At 43.2% G+C, this 20,735-nt stretch overlaps 1 protein-coding gene across 1 annotated transcript in view; it reads left to right on the forward strand.

The window, feature by feature from the left end:
- The window catches only part of LOC117141657 (discoidin domain-containing receptor 2), a 70,280-nt gene that overhangs the window by 16,787 nt on the left and 32,758 nt on the right, over nucleotides 1-20,735 (forward strand). The window contains exons 2-4 of the mRNA XM_033305247.1: nucleotides 2,783-3,189; nucleotides 8,884-8,989; nucleotides 20,018-20,249. Of these exons, the coding sequence (XP_033161138.1) occupies nucleotides 2,856-3,189; nucleotides 8,884-8,989; nucleotides 20,018-20,249 (672 nt within the window). The 5' untranslated portion in view covers nucleotides 2,783-2,855. The remainder of the gene's footprint in view (nucleotides 1-2,782; nucleotides 3,190-8,883; nucleotides 8,990-20,017; nucleotides 20,250-20,735) is intronic.

Here is a 20,735-nt window from a genome sequence, read left to right on the forward strand (position 1 = left end):
TGGGAATTTCTCGTTTTGCTAAGCGAAAGTTTCGCTTCCACCGCCCTCCGATGATTTATGTTTATGACTCCGTAAATGGAAAAGCTCTAGGGCTAAGGCCATAATAGCACTATTCGGCCAACTGAAGGCTTTTGTATGTCTGAGCACTAAATGGAAAGGAATTTTACTAGCATGTTTTAATTTGAGACCCAGAAGTTTCTTTGCTAAGCAGCGAATTGCTATTGAAGATATTATAAGGTTTTTCTCATTCTGAGAAATGTTAAGTTGTGAATTCATTAATGCCGAGCAGACGGGTAATGCATTTTGCAATCTGTTGCGGACAAAAGGTGGCCAGACTTCGCATCACACCATTCATATGGTTTCCTATCGTACCGCCGATTTCCCCAAACTCCCCCAAAATGCAAGTTGCAAGTACCTAGTTGCACGTATTATTTTCGCACTCCGCCGAACAACGCAAATTTCCAAACCTCGCCAAGTGAGTCACTAAAAAGTTGAGTTTTATTTGCCTTGCCAGGCACAACGCGTAAATTATTACACTTTCCCTCCGTTCCCAGCTCCTCCTCAGCAGTGCAGTTGAGTTTTTTCTCCATCCATTTGGCCCGTGGATGTTGCTGTGTCTCCACCATTTAATTGCCACATGCAACACATGTTGCCGACGTCGCCGACGGCGGCAACGCCAAAACCGGCGAAAAAGGAAAGCTTGGAAAAATTAATAGACACAAACCATTTAAACCATTTTTTAATTTGCCCTTTGTGGGCGTCGGGCGACGGCATCCGCAACAATAACATTATGAAGGCCCCCAAAAAGCGGGGAGCGCTGGTGGGACAATTTTTTAACTTTCTGCGGTCCTAAAATTGCATGGCAATTGTGGGTAATGTTATGGATATTTTATGTGGGAAATAAGTAGATCCAGACGATTTGGGAAGGAGGCAGGAGGAGCTGGAAAAACGCTGGATGATTGCACTGAGGCAAAAATTTGAATGGGCTAGACGGAAACGCTTAAAAAGCTGTGAAATATATACATACCCCACACAAAGAGAAGTTTTACTTGACTTTAATACTTTAATATAACATTTGAAAAACTGGGCAGAGATTATCTTTAAGTTACTATATTTTTTTTTAGCATTACATCAAGAGTAACATCGGTTTGACTTTGAATTGACATGCCACCGAAAGTTGTAATAGACGGAAATGAAGTCCGATGTGCAGCAGCTTCCGTCTAACATCTGACCTCCGGGTCACCGGCGGGTCATCAACAATGTGGAGCACTCGAATCGAGGCGCCTCGCAAGCAAGTTGTTCTCCTTCGCTTTCGTCACATGCAAATTGGCATTCGCTGTGGCAACAGCTACCGGGCAAAAAACAGAAATTTCCAGACCGCGGGCCAGACCATTTGCAACTCCAACTGGAGTCCACATCTCCGACCAGCTGCCACGCTTGCCCCACTGCAACTGCCACGAGAAGGCGGTGGATTGGTGGGGAGTTGGGGAGCTGTGGAGCTGGGGAGCTGCGAAGTTGGCGTTAAAAGGCCGCCCTGTGGCCATAAAAACTATGCACGACCACGGCGGCGACTGCGACTGCGACTAGGAGCAGTGCACTACTGCTGCTCCACTCGCTGTGTGCTCAAGTGGTATTGTTGGTAGAAAAAAAAAAAGTGTATGCCTTTTATTTTTGGCGACTTTGGCGACGAAAACCAGAAAGCAGCGATACCAACAGCAAAACAGGCAAACAGCACAACAGCAGCTGAATTGCGGCACATTTGCAACTTTGCTGCCACTTCCACTGTCAAGTTGGCGTAAAATTTTTCATTTCGCATATGAAAGGAAGTGTGGGCGCCAGTTTTTCTGCCCCATACCGCCCCATACCTTCCCCCCAGCCATCATTGTCATCATCTGGCAAAACTCCCCCAACTTTTCATCTGCCGTTTTCATTTCACATTTTATTAATTGCTCGAGTGCATTTTTGCGTCGGCGAAATGCCTGTGAAAAATTTTATTTCTGTTTGATGGAGCCTTTTGATCTTTCCCCCTTGGGACTGTTTAAGAAAATTAAAACTGTCAGACCTAGAAGTTTGCTTATGGCGTTTGTCACCATTTAACTAAAAATTCGGCGGAAAAGTTGGGGCAAGGACAAATAGTTTGGATTAAACTGCTTAATGACGTGTTTTTGTTAGTTAAACCAATGAAATAGTTTAAGTGAAGCTGCATATGTCTATAAGATATTGGAATCGAGAAGAGGATAGGCAGTTACAAGTCATACTTTAGATAACCGTCTTGCACCAAACTTTCTTAAAATTTTAACGCCTTTTTAGTTTAAGTTAGTGGGGATGAGGGGCAATGGTTCTATTTCCGGCTGCGAGATGGCAAAAAAAAGAGAGGTAGACCCAGACCCCTGAGAAACTCCTCCTTCGGCGGCTGTGTACGCCACTTTTGCTCAGTTTTTCGCGCTGTTTATGTTTTTTTTTTATTTTGACACGTTTTGGCATCTCGCCGAGGGAAGCGTAGGGAGTTTCGGTCCCTTGAGTGCGTCTGACGTTTTACATAAATTTGTGCTGGCTCAGCCCTGGAAATCCTGCCGCCTCCTTTGCCGCCATCGTGCTGTCATGTGACAAAAACGCGACAGTTTGCAAGGTCACGTCACATTAATTTGCTGACAATGATGTATTTAGGGTGGCCGGGGCCTCGCATGGCTGGCATACTTAAAGTGCCGGCGATTAAGCTGCGCAATTCCAGCAATTCTGCTCTAGAATTTACCTTAATTTCTATACCCATCTTCTCTTCCAGAGCCTGAACATAAAAATGAGGAAGGAAATGGCCAAGGTGTGAAAAACGACAGAGGAAAATACGAGAAATCAAAATGCCTGCAATAAAGTTACAAGAATTGAATTCAATTCATTCACGGAGCACCAGGCTGAATCACATCCCAACCGAATGTTCGCCCACAATTGGAGCTCCAGCACTCGAGGAGCGTCAAGGGGGCGAGGGGCACGAGTCGCGGCGCCCTGCAACAAATTATTTAAAAAGTTATTGCCGCATTAAGCGTCATGGTGTTAATAACAGTAAAACTTTATGTTGGCTGACACTGACTTTGATTTTATTGGCCAACCGATTTGGAATGGGCACAGCAGTCGGAACGCCGGAAACACCAGCTGACGGAGGATCCAATGGGCTGCTGGCGGAAATGCCAATCGGTGAGTACAGTCGAGACCTATTTACATGTTTTAATTTTAAATACTATTTTTACAAACTATTATCTGTTGGGTTTGTTTAGGAAATATGCCATAAGTGCAGGAATGTTTTATTTTAGCGAAGGGGCAAACGCTCTAGAAAATAGCATTCTTACTGGGAAAAATGTCCTTGCAAAACTGATATTTGTACTTCACCTGTTACTTTCAATGGGAAATGTACGTTGCAATGTGTGCACTTCCCATGAAATACAATTTGTGCATTTCGACAAAAAGAGTCACATAAAAATGTTGAAATATATTAAAATGTATTTTCGGCACGTAACGAAGACAGCTTTGAAAGTGGAAGAAATTCGTGACCAAATTTTACATCGCATATGCATGGGTTAAGTTACATGGACATATGGGCAGATCTCGATCCAAATGCATTGTGTATGCAGGGAATTTCGAGTTGCGAGCAGAACTCCAAGTGCACCGGCACCGATACAACTGCATTTGCATTTAGCAATCAACATGGAAATCAATCAACCGCAAAACGGAAAGGGTCATGATCCCGCAGCCAACCGGCTGCTCCTGCTCCTGCTCCTCGTTCTTGGCCAGCGCCGGCTGCTCAAGTATTTACCAATAACACAAAACCGTAACTAATAATTGTTGGGCCAAGGAAGTGGTCCGCCCAAAGACCGGAGACCGGAGACCAGAGACCTGAGAACCACCCGGCACCCACTCGACCACAACCAATTACGGAAAATTTACGCAAAGCGCCATTGATCCGTAGACTCCGGCCCGGCGACGTCATTAATAAACATGAGGTTGGTCATCAGCCGGAGAGGATGGGGCTCTGGTCAGGGATAAATGGGCGTGGGGCGGCGCACAGTCGGATGGAGATGGATGCTAAATCGAAGCTCCACGGCGGCTCTTTTGATAGATGACTGCATCTTCGGTCGCTCGGATACAACTGCTCCTCGGCGGCTGTTGCTGCTCATTACCATTGCTGATTGGCCGAGACCCGGACCCACTATATACAATATCTACAAGATACACCGCTCACCTGTGCGTGTGTGGTCCCTCTGAAGGGGCTTTGTTTTTTTTCCTGCTCGTCTGGCGAGCATAACAAATTATCTGGTTGCTGTGAGCCGTCAACTTGTTTTCAGCATTTGGAAGGCGGCAACAATATATATGGCCCAGCATCCAGATAGCAGCACACACTCAAAAATATTCATGCCTGAAATTTCATTTTTACTTTAACTTTAGCTGGTAATTATGGTCAATACTTAGGAAGTGGGATTTGAATGTGAATATGAATGGGATTTGAATATGTCTTTTAAGTTTGCAGTTCGCTGCGCTACCATTTCTTCTATTTGTATCTGTATCTCTATCTGTATCCGCAGCTGTATCTGTTTATCTGTATCCGTAAATATATGTAGTTGTCTGCTGTTGAACACACATATTTTGCGATACGTAAATACCGACAAGTGACTGCCATATTTCATTTGACCGTGGGCACGTTGAAACGTTTTTCGAATCGCTCTGCAGCGAATAAAAAATTACTTCGAACCACATTGGTCCCCTTTCGACCAAGTTGCCGAGCTGGCTTTACTCTGTATTTAAATTGATAACGCTAAGGCCCAGACCGCTTAAATGGTCGTATAAATCGTTTTGAAATGTGCGTTGAAAACTGGCCCATGGATCGAATGGCCAGACCCTCCATCCTCCAATAAGCCCATGGGTTTACATGATAAATGTGCGACAGTTAGCATTTTGGAGGTCAAGTGGTGTCTGCCCAGATAAATGATATGTACGCTGGATTCGATTGGGAATCTGGGATGTTCTTGAAAAAGGAGTACTATGTCTAGCCTTAATTTCAGTTAAGCCACCAATTACATTCAGATAAAACGTGCTTTGAATGCCGTTTTACAACTGACCAAAATCGAATTATATTTCTTTATAAGCTCAAGAATTTCATTTGATTTTTTCAGAGCACTAATCTGTGCCTTTTTTGCCAATACATCGCATAAAATTTGGAATAAATTTCCCAAACGATTTGCAAAATGCACAGCGTGGCCCACTTTTACCTTCTAGCAGCGAAGTGTCTTGCGTTCGAACAAGTTAATACCTCGTCCCGATTTCCCCCTTTATCTGGTGCTGAAAAACTCGGGCTGAAAACCTGATATGAATGGGTATTAGATGTTGTGTTGCCAGAAACAGTGGCCAGCACAATAAATTGGACGCGAAACTACGGCAATGCATGTAATTTGGCCCGAGCTCGGAGGCGATTCCACAGCACCATAAAATCACCATTTAAAGTGCCGGTAGCTGGGACTTTCGATGGTAATCAAAAGTAAATACGACACTTAACCTCAGCTGCTGGCTGGAAATTAAAGTGCAGCTGTAGGAAAGGAGTGCGCAAAAAAAAGATACTTGCGGCGCTTGGAAAAACTTTATTAAATGATGATCGATCGGAATTTAATTAGCTACAAATGAATTAATTTACAAATGGAAACATATTTTGCCCATGTAAGAGCAGCAAAGTGGGTGGGATTTTTTACTTAACTGCTATAGGTAGAATTGGCTAATTAGTTGAAAATAATAATCATAGTTTCGTTATTTTGTATCATAATGTGTTATAATTTGGTATGCATCAGTTATCTGACAATATGTAGTTTCAATAGGAATAGTCATAAAATTGATTATAATAGAAGAGTATATATATTATACATTTATATTTTTTTTTTAAATATACCAAGGGTATATGAGCTTCGGTTTGCCGAAACTAGCTGCCCTTTTTGCTTTGTTTAATATGCCGAATAATAGCGTTGTCACTTGGCCACTCATTTTTTCACAGCTCATTCGTTTCGGCGTTGTATGGTCAGCTACTTTTTAATTGCATTCATAAGATACACCCGCTCGTCGTCCCCAATTGAAAGCCAATTAAAATACGTGCGTAATTTGTTTACACAGTTCTTGAATCCCCTTTTCAGTTTCAGCTTCAGCTTACTTTCAGCTTCAACAGGCCGTGGCCAAAAGTTCTGTTTGGCCAGTGGGGGGATGGTATGAAGTGTGGATTGAATGAGGGGGCGTGGGTGGCGGTAGAAACCTGGTCATAAAGCACGCCCTGTTGCTTTTGTTGTTTATGAGCGCCAGCAGATACGCGTCATTAAGCGCGTTTCTGGCGCGTTTTGCTCGCTATTTCCTCGCTGTTTCGGCCGCCCAGGAAACTTTTCCCGCTGCCTTTGTGTGCATGTAACTCAAACATTCGCCAATTCACTGGAGTGGCGGCGGCTGAATACCCTGCAATGCGATCGCAGAATGCCACTTTGCCAAAATCAACATGCCAACAGATAGTTGAGTTCCGCAAACCAGTGAAGTGGTTAAGGCTCAGCAGACACAGGCTTGATCCCACGGAAAACGCTTTCATAACTGAGTTTGCAGCTAGATTTTCCATTTTCGCACTCCCCGCCGCAGCTGCAGAGATGAAAGTGTATCCGCTGTGTTTGTCAGCAATTTGCAGGGCTTAGCCCACGCACATATGTATAGTTCGCATCAGGACCGTTGGTCCTACCCCCCACCCCCTCGGGAGGATCCTTTCGCCCTGCATTGAACTGTAAAATTGTGTAATTTTCAATTTCATAAAGTTTCGCGGTGTTTTCCTTTGTTTGTGTTGTTTTGCCCGCCCGCCCGGCCAAAGAGGGAACTTTGAATTATGATTATCGCACACACACGCGTAACTGCAGCGGACAGGGGCAAGAAGAAGCAGCACGAGCGAGCGGCCGGGCAGCGCACTCAAGTGCAGTTAATTAAATTTTGTGCAATTTATTCTGCTCAAAACTTTTCCAGCTCCAGCAGCAACAATTGGAGTTCCTCCGCCGCACACTGGGCTGATGCCAGTTCTCTCTAGATATTTTGTTATTTTTTTTTTAACTTAACAAATTTATTGATAAATCTACAAATGATTAAATGTCTTAAAATAAGTAATTTTTTAGTTGGTACTTGGTTTATCTTATATGACAAATCGCATAATATTTAACTATGTTTTTTAAAACACAAAAGAGTGCATAATGAACTGATTTGATCATACTTGATTGCATGCTAAAAACTTTAAACAATTATTTTGCGATTGCGAACCACTGTGCGTGGAGCTTTGTTTACTTTTCACTTTGCAGCTCTGCATTTCGCCGTCAAAGTTTCGCAAAATAGTTTCCTCCCAGGGAGATGTTTTCCCGGGTCTCGCCACCTTTGTTTATTCGGCCAAATATAACATGCTCAAAGCCACCAAGCATTTGCCAGGCCGTCGCCTTTGAGTTGGCATACTTTTTCCACTTGCCTGGCAATCATCCGTCCTCCGGAGAGACGGAAAACGCTGCCGACTGGTCGGTCCATTGTTATAATGGATATGCTGGATTCCAAATCGGGATCATCCATCAATTACGCACACAGTTTCTGCATTTCCCGCCAGTTGCAAGAGTTTTGTATGTTTTTCAATAATTAAAAATAATTTATTTATGTTAATATTGAGGGATGTTCCGAGTAGTGGAAGTTGAATGATTGCAACATCCACTGCCAACTTTGGCCGTCTGTGCATAGTTAAGCTATTGCGTTCTAACTAAATGAGTTTTCAGAACTGCAGACAGAATGGGCTAAATAACTAAACTGAAAAACCATGCTCTGGAAGCATTGAACACATAAATATTGTTTATGTAAGTAAACATTACGAGGGCAATGCGAGCGAAATAGATGAATATTTGTTGACTTCACTCGCTGCGATACTGAAAACAATTTGTTTATGAGTAAGTGTGGCGCAAAATGGTTTTTAGAGTGCCGAATAATTTAGTCAAAAGGGGTTTGTATAAAGTTCAGCCTAAGCGGTTTTTATTAATTTAAAAAAAATTTAAAAAAATATTGTTAAAGTGTTTTATAAGTTTCCGAATGCTTATTTGCTGTTTTTGTCTTAGCACACTTGCCTTGCATCCCATTTTCCAAAACTATCTGAGCCGCCCTCGCAGTCTTGAGATCTTCCATGGCCCTTGAGAAGAAACTAAGAAAAGGGTCACTGCGAGCATGGGTATCCATATCCATATCTGCAGATGGCGCGATTGACCGCCTCCAAAGCAGCATACTCGGTGGGAGTGGACGAGTGGGAATGGGATTGGGAATGGGAATGGGAGTGGGAGTGGGCCTAACCCTTGTCTGGTGCGCCGGGTCGGTGCTCAGCTTTGACTTATGGTGCTTAAGCACTGAGTGATTGCATCTAATTATTCACAGAATGATAATATTCTCGATATTTTGTGGAAGCAGCAACAACTTGCACCGAGCACCGAGGGGATGACGATGATGATGATGTCTGCGATGTCTCAACGACCTATTCATGACCCCATCGCGGTCCCATGATTGGGGGGAAGGGGGCGTTGCCCCATCACTCTTGGGAGCAGTGATGATAATTGCGCTTTTCATTCCCTCTCACAGATTGATGGCGAGTGAAAATTGAGTTGCTGAAATGATAGCAGCACAGTATCGCTTCCAATTTCCCGAGCTTTGTCCGCGGCATTCGGCAATTAATTTACGCATAGGGAAAGGTCTCTTGATTTGTTTTCCAATTACGGAATTCCGCTGCTTTGTTGAATATCTCCTTGATTGAATATCTCGTTCTTTAATTAGTTGTGATTTTTCATCTTTTTTGACCAGATTTTCTTCTGCTCTTCACAGGAACCTGCAAGCAGGCATTGGGCATGGAATCTGGCGCCATCGCCGACTTTCAAATAACGGCCAGTTCGGCCCATGATATGGGAAATGTGGGACCGCAGCATGCCAGGTAAGCTAAGCTCCCCAATCTGGCCCCTATATCATGGCACACACACGTGTCCCCGATGCTGCCTGAAAATGATAAACATCCATTAAATTTGACTCATAATATGACGAATACGCGTGTGCCTGTGGGTTTGTATAATGCGCACACATACATAAGACATTCTCTCGTTTCCTGCGTGCGTACATGAACATTATTATTATGAATTATTTAATGGCGTGTTTAAATGCCTTTATGTCGTTTGTGACAAAAAAAAAGAAAGAAAAACAACAGAAACACCAAACACACAATGACATAAATTAAAATACAACAGCGCAGCAGCAACAACAAGTCGAACAGAAACATGTGCAGAAAATTTACATCCACATCGAGAATAATGATACAACTTATGGCCACATTATAATTCGCTGACATTTATTTGCTCGCTATAAAGAGTGGGAAAGTGCGTTCCTGATTTATCTCAATCCGTTGAAGCTTGACAGAGAGGTACAAAAATATCCTGGTAATTATTTAGAAAGTCAAGGGCTGACCACGCACACACACAAGATCCCAGCCATCAAATCCATAATGCTGTGCTGGGCTATAAACTCTTCCAACATCTCTGTAAACATTTTTACGAGCACTAAAATCATCTTCGGAATGGAGATACAAGACAAAGAACCGCGGAATATTGACAAAGTCCAACTCCAACAAGGCAAACGAATCTCGGAAACAAAACAAGCCATTAAATATAACTTTTGGATTAATATTCGGGAAAAAATGTCCTGTCCTTAAGTTTCCTTTTTCTACTAGAAATCGGTTATTGATAGCGCATGTTGTATGAAGTTAAAAATCGTTCTTGAATCTATTTCAAATCTGATCTCAAAGTTTATACGGACAAACAAACGGACAGGGATAATAAGTATGTATATAACTACATAGCTTCATAATAGGACTGTTAGGACGAAAGCTCTACGTTGTATATATTATTAACAAATCTATTATCTATCATTATACCTATTAGTTTCCAAGACTTTAAAGTACAAACGGACGGACAGGCGGATATGGCCATATGTATTTTATAGTACTGATTGGTTTTTTCTATTTGTTTCATACATTTCAACGAATCTAGTAAGCCCCTTTACTAATGCTCCTGATTAAGACAATATAAGAACTGTATTCCTATACTTTGAAGCAGGGCATACTTTTACTAGAGCATAGCTGATACTACTTTACCAGCGAAGGGAATATGTATATAAAATCAAAAATTGGAACAGCAGAGGATGAGGCATCTCCGTAACGACAGTTACAGCGCAGTCATAAAATTTAAGCAAACGCTACAACTGATCCATGGGCAAACAAACAGTGTATGAGTGGAGTAACAGAAATATTGATTATAATGTCAATGTCGCCTGCGGGCGCGGCGTGTGGGTGGTGAGAGGGGGGCGGGGTGTATGGGGAGCTGCGCGGGAAAAAGGAGACCTCGCATAAAAATAAAAGAAAAGCAATAAAATTATGCAAAGTCAACAGAAAAGCGGCCAGCGACAGGCAAACGACAGGCAGGCGACCACGGTGCCCTGGTACGTGTTGACTGCCCCCCCAACCGCTCCCCCTTTATTTTCATTTTCCCAAGCCCCAACTCCCCCAAGCCAACATTCCCATTTCCTCGCCCCTTACAACCCTGTGCACATATGTATATGGAGGTATGTACTTTGTACGGGCAATGGGGGCAGCAGCTCCGGTGCGCAAAACAAATGTTTGGTAGTAAAAATGTCACACATGGCGTTTTGCATGTGGCGCCCTCTGCTGGGAAGAAATTGCCGTGCGATTGGAGTAAGTACACCGGGAGAAAAGGTTAGCATCAGCAGATGCTTCAACATATATTGTATGCTTTAGTTAAATTTAAACTAAATTTAGTTTGGAGTAGGTTCTTTTATCTTTGTCTTAAAGAAGTGTACAATTAATTTAGTTTTTTTTTTGATTACCCATTTTTTGCGGTGCACAAATGTGTGCGTGCCCGAGCCTAATGATGCCCTCGACCGTCTTCGAGCTGGGTTTTTGGTTAACATGCGCCAAAGTCATATGAATTTTATTACAAATGGAAAAGGTGGCTCCACATGAGACACAAAAACCAGAACCAGCGGGAAAGGGTGAATGGTGAGCGGGAAATTCACTTTCTTGCATGATAAATGAAAAACTTTGTTTTCCACATTCGAGCGGCCAAAGTTGGTCTTTAAGTTCCGTTTCGACAAGATTTATATCGTGCTTTTCGGCCACTTGGGAGAAGCACCGAAGTCGATGAAACTTATTACCTTGCTAGCCTACATTTGAGCTCCAATTCGAGAAACAAAGGCGAAACTAAGGCATAGTGCAAATTATGCCATCGCCGTTCTTTATGAGCCTCTCGTGACCGAAAACTCTTTGCCTAATTTAGTTTTACTTTCCCTCGCCGGCGGTTTGCTGTGTGCCGCCTATATTTGCCAATATCTGCCACTATTTTTTTTTCACTTTCACGGCTGGGAAATGACAATGTGCGGCATGCGCCATGTTTGGGGATGCATGGAATGGCCATGCGTGAATTTTGATGGATGTCTTTTCGGGAAAATATGCGACTCCCCTCTGCACTCGCTGCCGCACATTATCACGCATCAGCCACTTGCGTGTGTATGCACATGCATATGTATGTGTTCGGCATAAATTTTGGACATATATTTTTGACAGGTGATTCGACCCACAATTTCCATCGCCCGAATGTAGGCTACACTTTAATACATTCTATCGCTTGAATGTCCGCAGCACATGGAGAGAGGTCCTGCGACGAGGTCGGCACAGGATAATTGAAGCAATTTAAGGCAAGTCGAAGTTGGGAGTTTGGGGTATTCGTTTACAAGCGAAAAGTGGCCTATTTTAATACGTGAAAAATTAAAGGATTTAATGTTAGGTATACACGTCTTAAGAAAGTTCAAGCAATTGAAATCGCCCCTTAGGAGTATCAATTTAAGTATCCTCGTCAATGCCACGGATGCTTTGACATTATGTGCGGCTGTGGGGAAATTGAATAAAATGATATAAATAATTCAATAAGCAATTTATTTCTAATGAAATATGTAGGGCAGGGAAACTTTCTGCTACTCGAGGCCAGTGATTGAGAGCGATGCTCAGCGCACAGAAATGCCAAACCGTTATCAAAACTCGAATTCGATGAGGCAAAAGGAGCGAACACACAGGCCTTAAATCATAAAAATTGACTCATTTGTAACATAAAAAGCACATTAACACATTAAGGGATTCCAGACATCGATGGGACTTGGGACCGCCAGTGGAAATGGGGGCTACGGGGGATGATGATTGGATCTGCCGACAGGCGAAGAAAAAAGAATGTGGCAAAACATTCCGAGATTCGATAAACTAATGGCGAGGAACGGAATACCATCGGAGCGCATTACACTCGTAAAAATTGCTGCGAGTTTGTAATGTCTTCTTCTGTTAAGGGAATCAATATTTTGACTAACTTGTAACTGTCAATTTAATTCAATACAAAAATGTTGCATGTCGACTAACACTCCTAAGCATTCCAAGACTTGTGTTTCTTCATTAAAATAATTTGCATTTCTTTATTATTCTTTATGAACGAAGATGGTTTTAAAGTGGCATGAATTCTGGTGTTTAGATGGCACAAGGAAAAGCAGATCAAGTTCTAAGTTATGGTATTTCGACTGTATACGATGAATGTTCCCACCCCGAATTGGATACACCTTTGAGCTCCCATCCTTTGTGCCGGTGCCCCAACGCCCCCCCAAAAACCACCGCCCTAATTGTCGCATTAGACGCTGCTTCTGGCTGTGTGCGAAAGTCAGTTATGTAGCTGGGCCGCAACAAATGGGTGTGCCACTCCCACGAAAACACGCATACGCCCCGTCGCCCCGTCGCCCAGCCACCCACTTATCAAATTCACCTTCCATTGTTGCTCACTCGGCGGCGGTCGTCCTGTCGCTCACTTAGTCGCTTTTGTGGGGTTTCGCCTGTCAGTGGCATTGATTTTCGCTTTCGGCTCTCGGCGCAGCTTGCTTTTAGGCCCCCATTTCCATTGCCATTCCCGGTGCCAGCCCCAATCCCAATCCCAATTCCAATCCCCCAACGTTCGGCTCCTGCGTGGACTAGGCACTGATTGCGATGTGCTGGCAGCCGGCTGCCAGAGTTGGCCACTGAAGCAATTGCTGTTAACGCGTTTTCCATTTTATTGCATTAATGTTTGATTTGGTTTTTCGCCTCATTCCCAGCAACACTGCTGCTTAATGTCCGCCCGATTGAATTGATTGCTGGTGTGCGTGCATCTGGGCGGAGTACACTAGGCTGTGTGCTAGAGAAGACAGCGTGCCAGTCACGAGTCCAATTAACCGTTTCTCCATTGTCGATTCTCGCCATTCAAAATGTCCTTTTTATGGATTTTATCGGGAATTGACGTTGGTTTTTTATGAAAATGTTTGCTTGTGGCACGCTTATAATAGTGTAAAACAGTATGTAACGAGTAAAAAGCGGCTTTTCCGACTCAATTTATTTCATTTTACTTATACTAAAGTTACTATTTATCTAAATACATTAAATTTTTTATTTCGACAGAACTGCAATTGAATTGTTCTTACTTACCGCACCCTGGAGAACCGCTCTTATTTCTGACAATAGCAATTTCCCACATTTTCCCGCCTTTGTCCATTAAAGCCGCTTTCCAATAAAAACTTGTGCCCTCATGAACAAGTAAACGAAAGTTCGTCGGTAGGGTTCCGCGTCTGCAGCTGTTTAAACAGGTATTTGTAAAGTAACCATTCGGTCGCGGCACCCGAAAATCAAACAATTCTGTTGACCAAATAAAAATAGAAAAGAAGCTGCAACTGTGTGGGAGAACCACGCCCTCGCCGCCTCCCACCTGTCTGGCCATTGCGACGGATCACTTAGTTTCGCTTGTGATGTTGCAGTATATATTGTCTATGTTGGTGGAGTGAAATCTTCTGCCAACACATCTGAGGTCGTAGAGTTAAGAGCGCCCAGGCAGGGTAAACAGCGCGGTCCGAAGACTGGCAGGCGTATTGAGTTGTCCAACGGATCACCCGGAAGACTGGGAGTCGTGCTTACGCAGTCTGCAGCTTCTGTTTGTCTTTCAATTACTGGGGGCAAACACGGCATGGCTATTTGGCTTGGCTATTTGCCTTTGATCAGCCTCCTTTGAGGCTGCTGGTTACGCATGCGCGCCACACAATTTGCTGCTTCAGAGATCACTAGCTTTGCTGGCCGCCAATTAAGTTTGCATGGAGATGGACCAGGAACACATCTTTGGTGGAGTAAGAATAATGGGTTTATTGGGATAAGATGTGTTTAAATGCTACTTGTATCTAGCAGAAGAAAGATACAAGATGGATTAAAAGATACATTATGCACCTAACTTTTGTAACACTACATTTTATCATAATGAGCCTTCTATAAAATATTATGTTTGTTAAAATCCTGTAGTTTTATAATACTTTTAGCAGTTAATTAAAGTTAATTAACACTGTAGACCTACTAAACAAGGCATTTCCAGCACTGATACTTCTTTACAGATAGATACACAAAGCATGCTTTTGAAGTAGCTCAGTTAGGTGTGAGTAATTGAATTATCTATGGCTAAACTATGCTATCAGCAGAAGAGTGGTTGTGCTGCGACAACAATGCATTTTCGAAAAGTCCTTTAGTGCTGCACTATGTACCGGGACATTTGAGTCCAGTCAGGCGCATTTTAGGCAAATGTCATAACCGCACAGGCGACAATGACCAAAAGGAAGCCATTTGAAGGACGGGACTGTGGGCTGTGTAATGAGCCACTTTGGTAGTTGGCCGGCTGCAGCCTGCGACAGAAGAAAGCTGAAGAAAGTGGGTGGCGGCTTTGTCACAGCTATTGCGACCGACAATAATGGCTTAGGAAAGCGGCAGGAAAACAAGGCAGAACCGCAAGAGGGAATCAGCCAAAGCTGACTTGCAATGCTGCAAAACAGCTGCCAAAAAGCCGGCCAAGTAAATGGGCAGAAAATGGGAAATGACATGCGGAGGACAACTCTTCTTCGCCACCGAAGGAAAATGAAACGGGAAAGGCAAAAGAAAAGGAAAATGCGAGGAAAAGCACACAATACAAATGCAAGTCGGGAACGCTTTAGTAGTCGGCAGACAACACTTCAAAAGTGGTGAGGTGGGGCGGCGGGTGCGGAGTTTTGCATTTTGTGTGCCATTGTGTCAAGTGGAAATTGCAGGGCGAAAGCTTAGGAAAAGCGAAGGAAAAAATGGCAAACACGCAGAACTATCAGGCTACACCACGGAAAAGATGACAATATAGCCTCAGGCGCCGAGGCAGCAACAGCCAGCATAAAAGGAGATGTCGGCTTAAAGTTCAATGGAAAATATGAAAAGTAAAATGGCGACAGTGGCTTCCGTGGAAACTGGAAAAACGGCCGGGAAAGCCAGGGGGCCGGGACGGGGCCGGGAGGGATGCTTGGGTCGGCGAGGAGTCGGCCATTAGCGTTTTATGGCCAAAAAGAAAATCGATACACTCGCAAACCCACACACACATACACAGAGGCGAACGACAATATGTTTGCTGTTCTTGTAGTTGGCCTCCATTTCGTTTGCAATTTGTGACGTGCAAGGGTTGAGGACACCTTCCACACGCCCCCGCAGCCCCCTTTGTTTTCACTTCAATCATAAAAGCATAACACAAAAGCCATTATTCTCTGCAAGAGGGAAGATATACACCTACATACATATACGCCATGCCTTCCATCCTTCTAATGTGGGTTACGGCTGAGGAAAACTTTGGGTGCGGGGAAGCGGTGGAGGTTGACCGAGAATATGGTGGAAAAATACTACACTTCGGTCATAACATGGATTGAATCACTAAAATGCCACAGTGTATGCAAGTGCATTTAATTAACTAACTAAATATGAACACAGTCCCAAATCCATCAAGAATGCTGAGCACATAATCAGGTCAAGACATTTTCTTTTCCAGCTACGGAATGCTTGAGAGCAGGTCTTACCACAAGACTTAAGCTCTGCGAATGATTATCTTCCTGGCAGGTCAAGGATAAATTCCTTTTTACTTTAAGATACTACAAAGACAGTTTTGGGAAAGGGTTTTATAAGTTTTAGACAAAGAGCAGGATATAAACAAAATTGAATAAGTAGCATGATATGCTGTGCCACTTATGAAATTAGTAGAAATTCCTGCTCGTCGAATAAGCTAAACCCATTTCTTATTACTGAATGTTTAGCATAAATGGGCAAAATACATTTTTTTATTATGCAGCACTTATCTAAGTCAGACCATTCTTGGGCTTCGTCTCCAGACTCCACATCGAATTTATTTCTTTTTGGGCTGCTCGGGTTCATTTGCTTTTTTGTTATTCCGCCTAAGGACTTCTAATAAGTCTGAGATTTGTGGAATTTATGCAGGAGAGGACTTAAAGTTTGCACCTAGAAGCTGGCTAAGGTTTCCAGCGAAAGCAAAGCAGATTTCCAGCAGCTGGGGCTCTCAAAAGTTCTGCTGCTATCCCCTTGGCAACATAACTTTTGCTTTGAGGACCAAACATAAGCTGCTTAAATTTTGTTTTTCCACCGGAAAAACCTATCCAACATATGCGCCCCATCAAAGCCCATTTAATAGTCGCCAACAAGGGAAGGGTTGCTCCAAATTTGGGGGTTGCAGAGTTCAGTGGCACCCATGTACATTTTGTATGAGTATGTCTATCCCATTGTGTCCTTCACTTCACCTGTGGGCGGCGGGTGGAAAAACTGAACCGGGCTTGTGAAATATTTGCGTTTTCAATATGCCTCAACAAGTGTGTAAGATGCTTACGGGGGTGTCGGCTTCCCTCCTATTTATTTTTCATTTAATTTCCAATTCCTTCGTTCGGCGCTTTTAATGGCACTTCATGCAATTAAAATGCCAAGTCAACAATTCTTTCAGCGAACAGCTCGTAAGCTACTAAAAATTATTTTTTACGATTGTCATAAAGACGACTCTCTCTGGCCCAACTTTCTCCGCCACCCCAAAAGCCCCCAAAACCCCAAAAACCCTTGCCAAAACAATGACGCCTCGTCTAGCGACTGGCAGCGGAAACAAGCGAGCATCGTCGAGTTTTTAATTAAAATTTTTTCTCCTTTCTTCTCTGCTCAGTTGGTAAAATATTTTGGTAAGCTCGAAGTGTTGAGGCAGTCAAAGAACTGAGGGGCAATCCTTTAACAAATTAATTTTTAGCCTCAAATGAGCGCCAGCTGCCTTTAATAGCTTGTTTCCACCTACTTAAGTGGGTGGAGCAGAGCCTCGTCACCTAGCAAAAAGCGATAGATTGACATTGAACGGAGCTGGAAAATACAGGGGAAAATGCTGCAAGTTGAGTTTTAGTAACAGTCTTTGAAATTAATTAACAGAAATAGCATTGAGGTGAATGCTACGTTCTTCAAATTTGCCCAATTCGACTCTATAAGCCCGTCATTTCCTGACATTCTTCATATATACAAGTGAAATAGGTAGGAATAAGATGACCCAAAACGCATGCCGTGTTCGAAAATGGTTACAGCTTGTTTTTAAAGAATTTCACTTGAAATTCTTCCAGTTTTGCGGCCATAACCTGTAGTTGGCACATATGTACGCCTTACGACGAGCAGAAATCTGTTTCATTTTGAACTTACAACATTTTTGCAATACTTGCATTCGGCACTCTGCCAGGGAAAATAACTCTGTTGGTAAGGAGCTTAAATATTTTGCCGGGAGAATTTAAAAAATGTTCCGCTTGTTTATTTCATTTCAATTACTTTTCGTTGGAAAACGGAATTGTTATTACTATGATACAGCATTACTCGTACTTGGTATTGTAAATACTTAAGTTAAGAGTAATAATGTTTTCCATGGTAAATTCCACGCAGCATAACCAAGCAAGTAGTTCTGGATACCCGATTTGACCCACTTAACATATAGTATTTAACTCCCCGAGGATTAGGAATAACGAGCAGAGCTCCTCCATTATCCGACTAGTTTCCACCGAGGCGGACCCAGTTACCAGTTACCCGTAATTGTATCTGTGTATCTTCATCTCCGGATGTGTTGCGAATACATGGCTCGGTCTAGTTGCTGGCTGCTAAGCCACATAAGGTGGTAGCAGACCCAGTTAGCGACCGTGTGTAAATGCAACTTTTGCCACTTAGTCGGTTTTGGGGGCTTCGGGGCTTGGGGGGGACGGTGGAGAAGCCAGGTGTTCCGGGGGGCACTAACATCGTGTGCTGCAGTTATGCGATAGCCGCCGACCTTTTATGGCATTTTTTAGTGGCTCTTGCCTAAATAAAACTTGCTCCAGATGTTGCTGCTCGGGTTCAGGGTTTCCCTCGACGGGGCTTTTCCTCTGTTGACTTGACCATAACGCGCCGTGTATCCTGGGCTCCGCTTGCAAAGTATGCAACAATTTTCCGTAAAGCGAAACCACAGCACAGCAGCGGCAGGTTGAGTGAAAAACACATTTTCGCACGGCATTTTCCGGACTCGTTTCTCCGTCCTCTCGGGAATAGTTTTCGGGTATTAAATAATGTGACGCAATAAATGAGTGGAGCTGTCGGCCTCGTTAGTGCTCCTTCGAAACGAAGCTAATAAAAGGATCTCCTTGCCCGAAATGCAATGTAAGCTGGCCCAAACGAAATATAGCTGGCATTTTCAGCTGCATAACAAGCAATAGATACACTGAGCGAAAAGAGCCTAACCATTCCCAAGTTTAAGTTTATTTTTCTAGCTTAAAAGCAGGCCCATTATATTAACTATCATAAAGATTTACTGTATTTCAGAAGTTCTTAACCTTTTCAACGGCAAACTTTCTAACTCGGCTCAACTTTTCCTAATTTTTGGTTGTGTATATACTTCTTGTTTATTTTTTCCTGTGCAAACTTCAATTCTGGGTCACGAATTTGAGCCTTGCATTATATTAGCGAGACTTTCGGGAGCTCAGAACTTCAAGACATCATTTGGCCAATTTATAAATGCGCATTGAGAAAATGTTTCCGTTTGGAATTTTCAGTTCTCTTTTCCGAGCCCCGCAGCTTCGTTTGTCATGAAAATTATGCTAAATGCAATCCCAGGTGACCCATATGTTAACGGTAATAAGCAACGCAGAGTATCGCGCGGAGTAAAAATCTGTTTATACAGGCTCATTATATACCCTGCAATACAGTACTTGTGGGAAATTTACACACAAATATTTAAGAAAACGTTTGTCTGGTTAGGGAAAGAAAGTGCCATAATTTGTACCATATCATGGTTTATAGAGTATTATACCATTATTGTATGGTTACGTACTTTTGGCTGTTACTGGCAATGTGTGTGCGAAAGTAACTCAGTGGCAAAAGCCATGTTTGCCGCCTTCACCTTATGCCATGGCACAGTTCCCAGGACACTCTCCGTGGGATTTATGACTACCAAATTGATATTAATGCTGGAAAACACGTCGTGCTGCGCTCCTTCGGCAAATATGTGGAGTTGGTGAAATGGGGGGTTACCTTGGGCAGGATTGGTAATGGTTCGCTGTGCCAGCTTGGCATCGTTGAATTTTTGGACTTTTTACGTTGAGGGGAGATCCTTTCGGGCGTTTCGTTACGAATGCGCCCTATGGTGTCCTGACTTGGGGCGCTGTAAGCCGCGATTAACGTAAAATAGCGTATGAAGAGCGGCCAACAGTGGCTGCAAAAAAATATGCCACACGAAGCATGTGACAAAAAAATGCAAACTGAACATAATCCAGCTGTTCCGAGTGAACAGAATGTAGGTCACGAAAGGAATGAAGTAAACTGTGTGTATATAGTATATATCTATAATGCAGTATATGTTTGCAGTTTTGTGAATAAAAGTTACTGCACTTACAGACCACCAACTTTAAACAGACATACATTTGACGAGCATTCACTAATGAAGATAGTAATGTATAACTATTATATAAGTATATTGTGTTTGAGAAATGTTTTTCTTACTTAAAAACTTCCCTTTCGTTTCAGACTTAAGATAGACAACAACGGAGGCGCTTGGTGTCCCAAGCACATGGTATCTCGTGGTCTGACGGAGTACCTGCAAGTCGACCTGCTTGGTGTCCACCTGGTCAGTGCCATACGAACCCAGGGCCGCTTTGGCAAGGGTCAGGGACAGGAGTACACCGAAGCCTATGTGATTGAGTACTGGAGGCCGGGCCTCAAGAAATGGATTCGATGGAGGAGCCTTCAAGGCAAAGAGGTGAGCTAAAAGCAGGAAATAAAACTATGGTGTGGAAAAGGCAATTCGCAAAATAACTCACAGTTTAAGTTTATATCGGAATAAACCATTAAACAAATAGGATCTCTGTGAGAAAAAGTCTGTTTGCGAAGATACTCTATGCTTTGCCCATTCACACATTAATCATGAGCCGGCCGGGGCAAGTGTAGATAACCATCTGAACCATCTGGGGACTTGGATTCGAGCGGAGAGTGTGCAGAAGATATTGGATCTTTAAGCGAATCAATTTACGTGCGAATTACTGGCAAGTGGAGGAGTAGAGAAAATTGCGTAGGTGTCGCGGCTGGGAAGCGAACTCGAACCCGTTCCATCGATTTGCTGGCTGCCAGCGATGTGAAATCAATTTTAGCGCTTTTGTTTTTATTTCGCCTGCTCATGATAGTATTTTGGCGATCAGGTTGCCACCTACACACCACATCGCACCACATGCCAGCCACCCATTTGTAA

Source organism: Drosophila mauritiana, chromosome 2L, assembly GCF_004382145.1.
Source record: "Drosophila mauritiana strain mau12 chromosome 2L, ASM438214v1, whole genome shotgun sequence".
Lineage (NCBI taxonomy): Eukaryota > Metazoa > Arthropoda > Insecta > Diptera > Drosophilidae > Drosophila > Drosophila mauritiana.